Raw genomic sequence first — 15,738 nt, forward strand, 5'->3', positions numbered from 1 at the left:
GTGGCCGGCTCACTGAAGTTCAACTTTCTGCCACTCACTGCTACCTCAGTATTTAACAAACAAAATGGAAAAGTATAAAGTCATAGAACATGACAATGGGAATGTTACCATCATTTATAATATGAGGCTAAAATACAGACTCACATCTTAGGAGCAAGAAATTTGAATATTAAAAAGGATTACGAAAATCTTACAATATAATTTAATAAGAATTCAATATGACACAGTTTATAAAATAAGTCCTTCAGATGATGATGTGTGTGAAATCTTATGGGACTTAACTGCTAAGGTCATCAGTCCCTAAGGTTACACACCTAAATTAGCCTAAGGACAAACACACACACCCATGCCCAAAGGAGGACTCAAACCTTCGCTGGGACCAGTTGCACAGTCCATGACTGCAATGCCTTAGACCGCTCGGCTAATCCCATGCGGCAATAAGCCCTTCATTTGCACTGAGTTGAGATAGACACACTACTCAGTAAGACAATGCCCCGAAACAAAATAGTGGAACTTAGGTGCGTCTTTCAAGGTTCACATTACCTGTATAGTACTAGTGTCTCATTACTTTGCAATAGAGCAATTGTTTTCCCATAATGCTTATTTATCACCAGTCAACTGAATTTAAAAAAAAAAATGTTAATAGACAACTTTCATTCACATGTTACTGAAGACAGTTATACGAATTCCATAAATTTACTATGTTCAGTTGTCCGCACGTTCCATAGAACACAATTGCAACCTCTCCCTCCGATATAGGATGATTATAGTACACATTCCAGAATGAAGTTTCATCTTTCAGCGGAGTATACACTGATGTCAATCTTCCTGGCAAATTAAATCTGTGTGCACAACCAGGACTTGAAACCTTATAACACACATCCTCAGTGAAAATATGGCAACCTGTTGACCACTTACACGACTGACTTAAAGTATTCTTTTTCCCGACCACATGTACCACCTCACATGACCCCTTGGATCTTGTCACAGTGGCGTGGTTTGTGTGCCCCATTGATACAAACACCCATTCCCATAACTACGACCACATCGGAGGGGTATCTGCAGAGAGACCAGACAAATGTGATTCTGGATGAGGGGCAGTAGTATCTCCAGTAGTTGCAGGGGCAACAGTCAGAACAACCCACTCATCTTGCCTCATGACACCAGATAAGGTGGCCTTGCTATGTCGCTGTTGCGAATGGCCGAGCCTGAGGGGAAGCTACAACTGTTAAATTTCTCAAAGACTTGTAGCCCTACTGTACAACTTAATAATGGTAACTTCATCTTTGCTAAAATATTCCAGAGTAATATAATTTCACTTTGTGCTCCCTGAGCAAGAACTACTCAGAAGAATGTCATCATCAGGAAAAACAAAACTGGCATGCTACAGATAGGAACATGGAATGTCAGATCACCTGGGGGCTAGATTAGAAAGCTTAAAAAGAGAAATGCATAGACTGAAATCAGATAAAGGGGGAATTAGTGAAATGTAGTGGCAGGAGGAAGAACGTGCCTTCTGATCAACTGAATACATGGTTTCAACAAAAAACAAATATGGATAATAATAATAATGTATAAGAAAATAAAAGTGTGAATGAGTGGCTATGAACAGTGTAGTGAACACATTATTGTAGACATGGAGGATTTACAGTAAAACCCCGGGCTTACTGTCCTACATTTTACATTCATTTTTATTGATCCCAACAGAAGTCCTATTCACTCAGTACACGCTTTCCCATTCTTACCAATTCCATAGTACAACATTTTCCACGTTTTAAGTCTTCTTTGATGTTATTGCGACCTTCAACATTGATTTTCATGCAGATTTCTGCAAAACGTGCATCGTATTCCTGCTTGAAACCAGCCTTGGAACAATGCAGAAAAATCAGCATTAGCACAGTGAAGTAAGGTTTCCAGCGTTGGTGTGTTGGGTCGCAGCCACCTGTATTATAGGTTCATAGTGTTTGGAAGGGTGGATACATATGCCTTAATAATAATCACAATCTGATGATAGCAACTCTAGAAGCAACTTTCCTATTGTTAATTGCATTGCATTATAACAGTGTTGAATTAATTGCACAGGCATTTATACAAATAAACAGCAGTTTTGAAGACAGTCCTCACTATAATGGGCTTTCACAAACTGTTGTTACTTCCACATGAAATATGCTAATTCGTACTAGTCCTACAGCAGTCTTAGGTTGGTACGACCTGATGTCAGACGTATTTCTACCTCTTTCTCATCCAAGACATCCCTGAACCAAGTGACCTCCTTGTTGGCAACAAGCTGTAGATTTCAAGCCTATCGTTCTCTGTTTACGAAGACTGCCAACTTTAGTGTTTTAACCAATACTGTGTTACAAATTTTGTTTACCATAATTTTATAATGATTATCAATAACAAAACTCACATTAGAAAAGAAATATCTTTTTAATGTGGTTTCACAAAAGACTTTTGCTTCCATGTGTTATTAAACCCATTGGACCTGATCGGAACGAAGAGGGAAAACTGCACACACTTTTGTTTGTGTCAGCATTCAGCCACTGTCTTCATTACGGAGACAGGGACTGAGAGCTGACACAAACACAAACAAATGTACGCTTCCTTCTTCATTCTGATCATGTTCAATGGTGTAAATAACACACAGAAGCAAAAGTCTTTTGTGAAACCACATTAAAAAGATAGTCACATTCTAACGTCAGACTTATTATTGATGATCATTATCAAATTACGATAAACAAAACTTGTAACACAACACTGATTAAAACACTAAGGTTGGCAGTCTTCGTAAAGAAAGAACAAAAGGCAGAATGAGCCAAGATCCAAAATAAGGCATAGAACAGAAATATGAGGCAACTAGTCACATATAAAGACCAACTGTGTAAATGGTTTAGTTTATGCGTTGGCTGTGATGAAAGGTATAGATCAACCTTTGCTCTTCGGAAATTAATAAGTTTTGAATGCCTCACGTGAACAAACCAAAGAAAGTGTACACTTACAATCCTCAACACTATCCAAATCAGTACCAGAATTTTTATTAATTAAATACAATTTGATTAATGAAGTGGTATGTTGATTCCAAAGATTAATAAATGACTGAAGTCAACAAACATTTTGGAGAGGAAGTATAACAGCAGAATGAAAAGAGAAGTCAGTGTAGCAATCAGGAGATATATATTTTTCTTAGGCTAACTAGCTAATTAAGAGAGCATTACTTTTGATCAATTAATCACAACAGCATGCAAATAAATCACAAACTCACTGTAGCAATAAGTGTTAATACAGTTTTTATTCATCAAAATGCTCAAGTGAGATAGGCAATAAATCATACCCAAAAATCTGTAAATAATCTAAATGAATTTGGCAGATTGTAACACAAAAGAGAAATCAGTATGTACGTGCCAGTAGTGTGATGTATTTATATGTATATTTCATTAACAATAAGAATAATGACTGCACTATTGTGAGTTTGCCAGAAACACATTGGTGACTGTATAATGGATGTGGCAGTACAATCCAGTTACCCAATGAGGTAGGATCTGTGATAGCCAGCAGAAGCTTGCTTACATGTGGCCTAATTGTTGATACTCAAAGTGATTATTCCACAGAATACAACAAGTGGCCAGGAATTTAAATTATGTTTCAAAGAAAAACAGCGATGAATAACTTACTCAACATGTAAGAGATATGCTGAAACACTAGATCAACAATTTATGGACTTGTGAATGCTGAACTGTCAATAACAAGGGAGCCTATTATCTGTCATTACACTTCCAGTTTTTACAAACATCAAATTGTACATACACTAGGTTGAAGACAATTTTCCTCCATAAGCCCGGTCCTGCCTGCATCTTCCCCCCCCCCCCCCCCCCCCCCCCCCCCCCTGAAAGAACAAAACAGTTTTCACACAGTGTGACAGAAGCATGGCCACCCCCTATACACATGTGGAGCCATCAAACTAAAAATGCTGTTACACACTTTCTTTAGCCCAGATCATCAAACAAGAGGAAAGGATGTACAAATTCTACACACTAAAGTAATGATGTCACCTTGCTTTCAGCTGTTAGAATTTTTTTTTATGATTGAAATTTTGGCATTAAGCCATTTTATAGCATAAGATTTTGAATTTAGGTTTTCATTAGGCAGAGACCAGTTGCATGTGGGACTGGAATTTGACAAAAGAGAGAGAGAGAGAGAGAGAGAGAGAGAGAGAGAGAGAGAGAGAGAGAGAGAGAGAGAGAGAGAGAGATAGAAACAGTAGCAGAACAAGGCCTGGGGGAAAGGAATAAAAGGGGAAGCAGCCTGGTAGAATTTTGCATTGAGTACACTTTAACCATTGCTAACACTCGATTTAGGAATAATGAAACTGATCGTATTTGTGGAATATACTGTATCCCCACAGCACGAAACAATCAATACCAATAATGTCTGTGAGCTACAGCAATCTAGGGTCCATGCCTGATACTCCGAGGAGACACAAGAAGCGAGTGCATCAGCTACGCTCTCTCCTAGAAGTGGAGTATAAAGCCGACTGCATGACACGCCAACAGTCTGTAAGCTCTGTATGATGTTAATCGTTACAGTCCCCATCCGACGTGTTGTTGTTTACTGTTGGAACTCTGTTCTGGCCCTGACGCAGTTTGCCTGGAGAGGTCAGTGTCCATTCTTCCACTGCTCACACTCAGGAATACCAAATTTTCAGTGTGCGTTCTAGTGGGCTCTTAAAATGGTGATGAGCGACTTGCTCACCATGTAAGAGATATGCTGAAACATTAGATCAACAATTTGTGAACCTGTGAAGGCACAGTTAACCTTAAAACAGAACCCAAATGTCAAAGTGCCACCTTACTGTCTTCGAGCAAACACTTACATTGTGTAGTTCACACAGAGTGACCATTTGTTGAACCTAGTGGTCTTCTGTTTCAAGAATGGTGTGTTCATCTGACTGACTATTCCTCTCATTAAACCCTCAATGGGGGGTTGCAAGACTCAAATTTAATCAACATGCAAAAATGTGTGGTCAGTCTCCCACGGAGTGGGTGTCAGATTTGCAACCATTCTCAGGACATTAACTTTTTGCAGATCTTGCAAAACATCATATGCGAAGTAACTAATTGGAGATGTATTTGTCAGACTAGTTCCCAAAAGAGACTGTAGGGTTAAGGCACTGGGATTGGTAAACCCAATCATTAACTATATTCTTAAAGTTATTCAGGAATTTGAAATAACGTTCTCGGCATGGTGTGTGTTTGACGATGAGCTAGGAGTAGCATAAATGGCAGTAAGTCAGGATTGTAACCCGTGTGTATCTGACGATACTTTGCTGTCTTTATTTCATGACTCATCACTGCTTGCCAGCACAGCAATAACGAGCAATAAAACAGTTAGATCAGTAATGAGAAAAACTGGCCCCCATCATCGATAGACTCTAAGTAAAGTAAACTTAGAGGACAACGTCAGTCTCATTCAACTTATGTGGCAGCAGATAGAAGCCACCCTCCACCATTGTTGCTATCAACTGAAGCCAGTAGTTTAGTAGAGTCCCAGAAATCGTGTCCACATCACCATCGCAGGCACGCTAGGTGTCAGTGCACCTATTGTGATGTGGTATGCCGCAACTGCCAGAAATAAGGGCATATAGGCAGCGTTAGTTCGCACTATCGAGTCACTTGGCTGCAGCCTGGTCCTAGTACCACACTGGTATCCACATAAACTGACAGAACTGCAGCCTTTTGATGTTCACCTCAGTCAACAACACTGCAGTTTCAGGCTGACACTGGTGCTGGTGTATATCAACTGGAGACTTACCACCACTCAGGTTCACCACCCCTACATAAGCAACAGCTGCAAGTAATGAACTATAGCCATCAAAATATACCGTTAAAAGGCTAGCTGTCACTATCACCTAAGAATGAAAATATTGTTTGACATATAAAATTTTTAATAGGTACTTCACTATTGGCTACTAACATGTCGGCCGTGCGATGTGGCCGGGCACCATCGTCTAAGGCAGTTTTTACCGCCACAAATTCACGAAGAATGTCCATATAGCATGATCCAGTAATCGTTTCGGATCTGAAAAATGGGCCAATGATTCCTTTGGAAGAAATGGTTGTCCAGACCAGTACTTTTTGAGGATGCAGGGATGATGGGACTGCAACATGGGGCTTTTCAGTTCCCCTTATGCGCCAGTTCTGTTTATTGACGAAGCCGTCCAGCTAAAAATAAGCTTCGTCAGTAAACCAAATGCTGCCCACATGCATATCGCCGTCATCAATCCTGTGCACTATATCGTTAGCGAATGTCTCTCGTGCAGCAATGGTAGAGGCGCTGAGGGGTTGCTGCGTTTGAATTTTGTATGGATAGAGGTGTAAGCTCTGGCACGAGACGATACGTGGACGTTGGCGTCATTTGGACCGCAGCTGCAACACGGCGAACGGAAACCCGAGGCTGCTGAAGGATCACCTGCTGCACTAGCTGCGCGTTGCCCTCTGTGGTTGCCGTACGCGGTCGCCCTACCTTTCCAGCATGTTCATCCATCACGTTCCCAGTCCGTCGAAATTTTTCAAACAGATCCTTTATTGTATCTCTTTTCGGTCCTTTGGTTACATTAAACCTCCGTTGAAAACTTCGCCTTGTTGCAACAACACTGTGTTCTAGGCGGTGGAATTCCAACACCAGAAAAATCCTCTGTTCTAAGGAATAAACCATGTTGTCCACAGCACACGTGCACGTTGTGAACAGCACACGCTTACAGCAGAAAGACGACGTACAGAATGGCGCACCCACAGACTGCGTTGTCTTCTATATCTTTCACATCACTTGCAGTGCCATCTGTTGTTGAAAATTGTAACTACAGTAATTTTCGAAAGTTTGTCCGCCTGAAAATGTACTGTTGTCCCAAGCATATTGCAACAAACGGTGTATTTCTATCGCTGCTCGTTTAGTTTTTATTGCCATTTCAAATATACCGGTCATTTTTGAAACACCCTGTATGTTGAAAGTGTGAATTAAATTGTGCATGAAAGTCAAATACATCATTAACTGATGAAAAGGAAAGTTTGTATGTCTACTCATTTCATAAGTAGAAAGAGGCTTAAAAGTTCCTGTACCTAGTGTTATTCGATGGAGCAGAAGTCAAGAGATTTTCCAGCAGCCGACTATCCCGTAAACAAGAGGGGCTGCAAAATTCCAAATAAGTCACCTCGTAAAGAAGTGGAATGTGGTTTGGGGAAATAAATCAGTATAACCCACACCCACACCCACACTCACACTTTAAGTAATCAGAACGTTAGAACACACACAGAGTGCGAGCAGACTGGTGAGACTAGATCTTATGGGCAGGGCCTACACATTAATGGGAAATGATGGCCTTCAGATCAGCAGGGGTGATTCACTAGAGATACCCACAGAAATGGCCTGCAGTTTTGGCCTGTTGTGGAAGTCCACTCGTGTGCTGTTTATGTGTCACAGACACCATATTGATGAAATGAGATTGCGTTGATCAATCAATGCAACAGACAACTTGTGCAAATACACTGAGAATCAATACTAATGAGGACAGATAGCAACTCACTGTAGAGACGATTGCCGAGTCGCAGACAGGCACATAGAAAAGACAATTTCACTTTCACAACTAAATTTTTGGCCACAGCCTTTGTCAGAAAGCAAGAGAATACACATTTAAACAGTCCCTCAGACACAACTCGTGCACACATGACATCCGTCTCTGGCCACTGCGTCAACAATCTCTGAGAATCAGATCCAAACAATCCGCTCCGCCCGCCTCCCTACCTTTCGTTGGCAGCTGCTAGGCTAGTGGCAAGAAGTGGTGGCAGCACTGACTGTAAGCTGAGGAGAGTGGTAGGAAGGGGAGAAGCAGTAGGAGTCGGAAGGGGTACACATACTCAGCTGCACACAGCCAGTGACGGCACATGACATCTCATTGGTAAACAAGCCATTTTGTCTACTGAGACAAAAACAAAGCTTTCCCAGTTGTTTTTTTTTTCACGCGATATTAATATTACCCTCGGATTTTTAGCCGATGATGCAGTTATCCATAATGAAGTATTGTCTGAGAAAAGATGCATAAATAGTCAGTCATATCTTGGTAAGATTTCAGACTGGTGCAAAGACTGGCAACTCACTTCAAATGTTCAAAAGTGTAACACTGTGCACTTCACAAATTGAAGAAACGTAGCATCCTATGACTATAATATGAAGGAGCCACAGTTAAAATTGGCCAACCGATACAAGGCCCTGGTTGTATCACTTTGTAGGGATATGAAATGAATGATCACATACTGTCATTGGTAGAAGACTTTGGTATATTGGTAGAATAATAGAGAAATGCAAAAGAGACTGCATACAAAACACAAGCATGATCCATCCAAGAATATTGCTCAAGTGTGGAACCTGTGCCAGATAGGACTGACAGATAATATTAAATGTATACAGAGAAGAGCAGCATAAATGGTCACAGGCTTGTTTGAGCAATGGGCAGTGACACAAAGATGCTGGAAGTGGCAGACTCCTGAAGACAGATTTTAAAAATCCACTCGTAAAGTTTCTAGAGCCAACATCAGTGATAAATTTATGAATATACAACCACCCCTTACATAGTTCTCTGATAGGGATCACAAAGTCAAATTTAGACTAATTACAGCAGCCACAGAGGAATTTTAGCTCTCATTCTTGCCATGATCCGTATGTGAATGTGACAGGAGAAAGCCCAAATTACTGGCACAGTGAGATGTACCCTCTGTCATGCACTTCTGACTGGTCTGCAGAGTGTAAATGTAGATAATCATGTTATTATTCACTTAAACTGAAAAATGGATGCAACATGCTAGAAGTAAACATGTATTTCATAAAGCCATTGGTATCATAGGCATCACAGTGGGACAACATGAACTCAAAACATGAAACATTGAAATAACTGCATCGAGAGAGAATAAAGACACAGGAGAATATTTGGAGTAATAATAAACAATACCATACACTGGATTTATATTAAACTTCTCGTTTCATTGCATCCGTCTTAGCCTTACTCTAGCTTATCAAGTTAAGTTTAATTGTAATACCCAGCTTGTATAAAACTGAATGAGCATACATGTGACTGTAAAACTGTCAATATCCTTGAGGTGGTCTAAATTACATGTCATCACAAACTTTAAACAATATTATTATATCTTACTTTTGGAAAATAAGAACTTCACAAAATAAGCCAGCAACTTTACTTCTGAACAAACCACTGAGGGAGTCTTCTAGGAATATTGTAGGTGTACAGTTTTCTCATCAACTTATTAAATTCAGTTTTGCACACTCCCACAGAATTACGATCAGATGAATAAAGCTAGGACACTTGGAACCTCTAGAGCAGATAACTTTACGATATGGGAACTGAATGCTGTGTGAAGCATGGAGCTGAATGCTGTGTGAAACATGCAAGGGTATATTCTCGCGCTGGCTTGGTTACTTTGGCGATGAAAAACACGGGAAAATGCATAAGCAAACACTGCAGTGAAGAGACTTATACTGGGTAAAGAACAATATAATAAAGCTAATATCAACCAACAACAACAACTGCAGCAGTTACTACTACTACTACTACTACTACTATTAAACAATAAGCTAGAATTTTAGGAATTTTAAATTACTGTACCTGAAAGGGTTGGCAAAACATCCTTAATCCAGACATTTACATGATAAATACCGGGGAGGTATTTTAGCCTCCTCAAACCAATCTGTGTCTCTTCCACTAGTGGTTCATCACCTAAAAATGAATAGATATGTTTAACAATTTCACAAGCTACCAACAAATATGTAAAGAGAGCCTTAAAGAGCTGAACATATCTTACCAACAATCACTCACCCGCACCTTTTTCATCTGTGTCCAGGTCTTGTACAGTACTCCCATTGTTAATTTCTGGCCTAACTTGTTCTTTACTTTGTGTTATTGCAGAGCTTTCACACTGTGTTCTCTCTGTTATGTTGCAATTCCTAGCACAATGGCCTCTCAGCAGCACTGCACAGCCTTCATCCGCATGTTGGTTTACTGCTGGAGAAATGTCACAGTAGGTTTCTCCAACACTGAGATGCCCAGGTTTGTGCTTCTTCGATGGAGGTGCTCTATCTAATGTACTGTTGTCTCTTTGGTTTTCACATCCTGAGTCACCATCATTGGAGTCTACATCTGCCTGCTCTTCTCTGCTTGTTCCTATCTTCTTTCTTCCAGAAACTTGATGCTGTTTATGTTTGACATGGAAAGACTGCTGAGTTTCTCCAAAAATATTAGAGTGAGTGCCTGAGCATCTGAGTTTGGCAGGAGGTGCTCTGAGCCTCAGAATACTTTGTGAATCATCATCTATTTTGCCACCACCGGAATTTGCATTCTGCTGAGGGCCTGAAGTCAGGATTGTGAATGACTCATTTGAGGAGGAGGGTACTGACAATTGTGATCTGGAATCATCTGCAATGTTATGAGAAACATCTGCAGTATTATTGTGTTGGTTTCTCTTATGGAGAAGGCTGGAAGAAAATAAATGCCAGATAAATGTTTTGTACTGAAGCACATACAAGATTTTGTTTGTACTAGAAGAAGACTTGTCTTGTAATTAGTAACTGAGGATGTTGAGTGGGGGAGAGAGGGGGGAGGGATAGAGAAATAGATAGGGAGAGAGGGAAGGAGGGAGGGAGAGAGAGTGGGAGGGGGGGGAGAGGGAGATGGAGGGGGGGGGGGGGGGAGGAGAGATATTTTAAAATAGAAGAAATACTTTAAACAGTTTCTACATTGCAGAGAAGAGGAGATGAAAATAACTACACATGTTGTGACAGTTTCTTCATTCACATGCTGAAACAAATTTGTTGTTGCTCACTTAATTTCTTTCAAAAAGTGTTACCTGATATTGACACAGTATTTGTTTGAATACGGGGACATTAAGGCAAGTGGTGTTAAATGACACATTTATTTGTCTTCTGTTTTACAGTTTACACCAGCTGAGAAACGTGATATCAGTAGTTTGATACACAGAATAATTAGTTGCCAGCAGATTGTATGTGAAAGAAGTGACAATGCAAATGTGGAAATTGTCGAAAAGTGCAACAAAGAGATCACACTGATTGAGTTGTTGATGGTAGTGAGCAAATTATGGAAGAAAGGACATGATGCCAAGCAAAGTGAGATTCTAGTGTCTGCCCTGAAGAGTGCATACTATAAATATTCCATTGACAATATGGATGAATGTATTGTTAGGCAGCACTTGCTGCGATATTATGAATGATACAAGGAAACATTTACTTGGCAAAAATAAAAAGCGCCAAAATAAATTAGTCATCGTGTGTAAATGACAGGACATAGAAGCTTTGTATGGAAGTGAAACAAGGAGAACAAGCAATTCAGAAAAGAAGCAAATAGGTTTTGAAATGTGGTGCTATAGAAGAAATGCTGAAGATTTAGTGCATAGATCAAGAATTATTGCAGAGATACTTAACTGAACTGGAGAAAAAAGAATTTTATGGCAGAATTTGACTAAAAGAAGGGATCAGTTGATTGGACATTTCTTGTTGCATCTAAGAAAAGCCAATATGGCATTGGAATGAGGTGTGCGTATGGGGTGGGGGGTTAAAATGGTACAGTGGGGGCCATGGTTTGAGTACAGTAAGTGGACTGAAATGGATGTAGGTTGCAGCAGTTACATAGAAATAAAGAGATTTACACAGAATAGACTAGCGTGGAGGGCTGTATATGAAACCAATCTTCGGACTGAAGACTACAACAACAGCTGTAAAGGTTTCCTACATTAAATTTTTACAAAAGCATTAATAATAATAATAATAATAATAATAATAATAATAATAATAATAAATATATAAAAATGCGGAGTGTGTATGGTGAGGTATTGAGGTATGACACAGTACAAAATGATGATAATGCTTTATTGTGCAAATATTTATACTGTAAAAGGTATGTGTCTGTTCTGTTGGAAGCTAAGAACACACTGAAGTCTGTGGTCAGATTACAGATATTCCCCTTGTCATATGTCACCAGTGTATATTGCAGTGGATGTTCACAGAAAAACGTAGCATCACAATGGTTCATTTAGATGAAATGTGGATTCGTTCATCCTACACTATGCCGGTCAGTATTTAATTGATGCGGATGCAGGTGATGACATGTTTTATTCTGGCTTCACATCTTATTTAACTCAGAGAGCAAATATTTTGACAGTCCTTCAGAAATGAACAGTAAAATTAAAACAGACTTAGAGGCTAAGAGTATTGATAGTATAGGAACAGCCGAAAGAAAACAATCGGCTAATCTGGTTCTTGGCTTTATGTACCAATTGAATTATTAATGAATTCTTTTGAGTGAAGCCAGCCTGTGGGAGCAACCGAATGAAAACAGTGGGCACAGTCTGTAGCAATCACTTCCCAGCAGAAACATGATTTACGAAGGATATTGTTTGTGTTTAGATAGGACACTATTCTGGAGTACAATACCTTCTCAAGATATTGCAAAATAATACCAATAATGAAATGGTTCAGTAGTTACTAACATCCCTCCTATCACCTCTCTTATACAAGGGGTTTTACACTGGCATATTTCAATCTCCCCGAAACATTTTCTGACTTGGTGATACATTATATAATTTCAGAAAATACATCACTTAAATATCAGAGTGAGGTGGCACAGTGGTTAGCACATTGGACTCGCATTCGGGAGGACTACAGTTCAATCCCACGTCTGGCCATCCATATTTAGGTTTTCCGTGATTTCCATAAATCACTCCAGGCAAATGCAGGGATGGTTCCTTTGAAAGGGCATGGCTGACTTCTTTCCCCATCCTTCCCTAATCAGATGAGACCGATGACCTCACTGTCTGGTCTCTTCCCCCAAATCAACCCAACCCAACTTAAATATGGAAACAATTCTTTAGTACTCTGTTGGAAACACTATGAAATCCAATTGAGTTTCTATTTTTTGAAAGAATATTTAATTTTTCTGATTTAAGGAAGACAAGTGGGTGAAACATCGATGTGATTTAATACTATGTGAGTTGCTTTATCAACATAATGGTTCGACTTCTCTCTTGAACTGCTGTCCCTTTTTTTTTCTAATATGGCTGATCATTTATACCCCTTTCATTTAAATCAATAGTGATGTAATTCTGTTTTACAGCCTATTGTACTATCTCATTTCACAATATTTTATACAGACTTCAACCATCTGTCAGAATTACTGTTTTTGGGTAGACTGTGCAAACATCAGTTCCAGAGTATTGCTGTCAGTCCAGAGCTGAGCTCTGATTAGGAAGATTATTTTTTCCCATATGGGTAATCTAACAGAAGTGGGTTTATTATTTCATCATTATTCCAAACAAATTAATAAGAAAAAATAATTTTGTGTTTAGATAATGGTATTGAGAAACTGAAGAATTGAGTTCATTTGTGGAAATTGGACTGGCGGTTTTCAAACCCAGGACCAGGGCAATGGACAGGTGAATGTATCACAGGAATTATTTGATTAAAATTATTTTGCGACTGACGTTTCAGCGAGTCGAGCAGTAGGGTTAGCTGCCATCCTGTTGTTGTTCTTTCTCGAGTGCCACGTACTCACTGTCACCTATTCTGTATGTAAGTGCACCACTTGTGATGTGTGGTTGGCTGTGCACTGACAACACTGCCCCTGCCACTACAATTTGTCAATCACAAAGTAATTTTAATCTAAGTCCACTTTACCACACAATGAGGTCAAAATACACTACTGATTGTGATGAGCTGGGGAATGCAGTACAGGACTTCGACAGTTCAGGTAGTAAAGAAAATGTGCAACCTCCAAAAGGAGGCTCCGAGATGAACATTGACTTAAACATCAAACATTTCCAGAGGTTAATGTCAATCCTAATTAGTGTAATATTACATCCTGGGAAACTCGTCTTTCTCTCACCCAACAAGATCCACTTCATTTATATGACAGTAGTCTGCCTGCTTTGAACCAAATTATATTCTCACATCATCTCTCAGTGGTTTTGAGTCTCTGACGATACAGTGCAAGGCGAATGCTTCACAGGAATAATGTTCAGCTTGATTATAAATTAAGTTGCGATTGATTATGTGTAACTACTATGAGGAAGATTCAAAAAGTTTTAATTTCATCCAAAAAATATAGTTACCAAATTAAATTTGAAGTATTGTGCAAGGTGATTAGTTTTAATGCGAGGGAAAAATAGTTTTCAATTTCTTTTTCAAATTTTCCATTTTAATTGTCTTTCATACGACATAAGGTACTTCCTCTTTGGTAAGACAATGGCTGAGCCTGAGCCAGAAGTGCACCAGGTGTTTTGTATAACACCCACGCTCAGTTCACATGAACGTCGTCCCACGATAGTATTGATGAACAGGGAACACTGAGTACTGGTGATGGACTATAGGGAGATGGGGAAGGGGGCAGTCATGTTGTGCGCATGGGATGGTTTGGAGGACTGTGTTGGTATTTGGAACATACTCTTGTCTGCCAGCTTGCTCCAAGACCAGATGTGTACACGAGTTCCTACCCTTGGTGGTGCAATGTATCTCACTTCAACTGCAGCAACCTCCTGTTGCTGTAAAAAGTTTTAGTAATGTAACCCCTAGGCATAGGCTTTTGGAGAAATAAAAATCTCCATTAGTGACTGGAATCAGTCTTTTCTTTTGAAGGTTTTCTCTCAACACCATCAGACCCCCCGCTTCCTGCTCACAGGGCAAGCTCACTGTTCAACCTGGCTCACACATTTCCTTTGTGGATTGCTGCTGCTTTAATTTGATGGATATGAGCCTGTTTGCCTGATAGTTATCAAATAACCCAGCCAACAGTAGGTAACTACAACTCATTGTTTGCGCCTGGATGTGCATATTGTGTGCTCACCATGTGCCAACACATGTGTAGTGCAAATTCAATGCATTAGGCTGTATATGGCCCCTTTGATGAGTGATTGCACTCTCCTGGACCATACCATGCACCTGCCTCAGTCTTCGATTTGGTGCCCCCCAGTCTGGCACATGGTGCCGATTGTGCCGTGCTGCCACAGGTCCATACTGCCTTGCCACCACACACAGATGCCACTGCTAAACTCATCATCTCGATGCCCAGTGATGCCCTACTGCGGGTCCATTGACACCGCTGCCATCACTGCTGCTTCTGTCGACTCGGAATGTTAATGAGTGTGTTGCTGCACTACCTCCTTACTTCTTTTCTCAATGTGCACTGCAATCTTCCGCCATGGGAACTTGTCACTGCTTAATCCAGTACATGTTACTGTTGAGAACGTTATTTTGTCACGCTGTCAGTCTACAGAAATCTTGGCTCTGATACTGTAATCGTGCCCGATACACGTTTGTATACTTTGCCTGCGTGACCAGAAATGGCTTCTGTAAGGATTCATGCTTTAAATGATGAGGTAGAGTGTGTCACACTCTTAAAAATGCAGCTTAATCAAATGTCACTTGACAAATTAGAGTTACAGAGACAGTTTGATGAAGCTTCGCGTGAGCCCTGCCATGAAACCCAGCAGGCATCAATACAGACAGCTGCGAGCTCCTCCAGAGCCCTTGCAGTGGATTCCATCATTTATGTGCCTCATGTTGCCAACATTCTCCCTGCAGTTTTTTTCGTACCTTCATTTCCTGGAAAACCTGGTGAAAATGTCGGCACATCCCTCCAAAATATCCAGTGATGCACACATGTATTTTGAGTCATTG

The 15,738-nt window shown here is 40.1% G+C and overlaps 1 protein-coding gene across 4 annotated transcripts in view; it reads right to left on the reverse strand.

The window, feature by feature from the left end:
* LOC126281745 (uncharacterized) overlaps window positions 1–15,738 on the reverse strand; it is a 221,055-nt gene that overhangs the window by 58,625 nt on the left and 146,692 nt on the right. For 3 of the 4 annotated variants that reach the window (XM_049980961.1, XM_049980935.1, XM_049980953.1), the window contains exons 8-9: window positions 9,875–10,530; window positions 9,665–9,775 (exon numbers count right to left, since the gene is read on the reverse strand). In XM_049980961.1, coding sequence (XP_049836918.1) covers window positions 9,665–9,775; window positions 9,875–10,530 — 767 coding nt within the window. The remainder of the gene's footprint in view (window positions 1–9,664; window positions 9,776–9,874; window positions 10,531–15,738) is intronic. The other variant, XM_049980943.1, reaches the window with a different exon arrangement.

This window comes from Schistocerca gregaria, chromosome 1 (genome assembly GCF_023897955.1).
Source record: "Schistocerca gregaria isolate iqSchGreg1 chromosome 1, iqSchGreg1.2, whole genome shotgun sequence".
Lineage (NCBI taxonomy): Eukaryota > Metazoa > Arthropoda > Insecta > Orthoptera > Acrididae > Schistocerca > Schistocerca gregaria.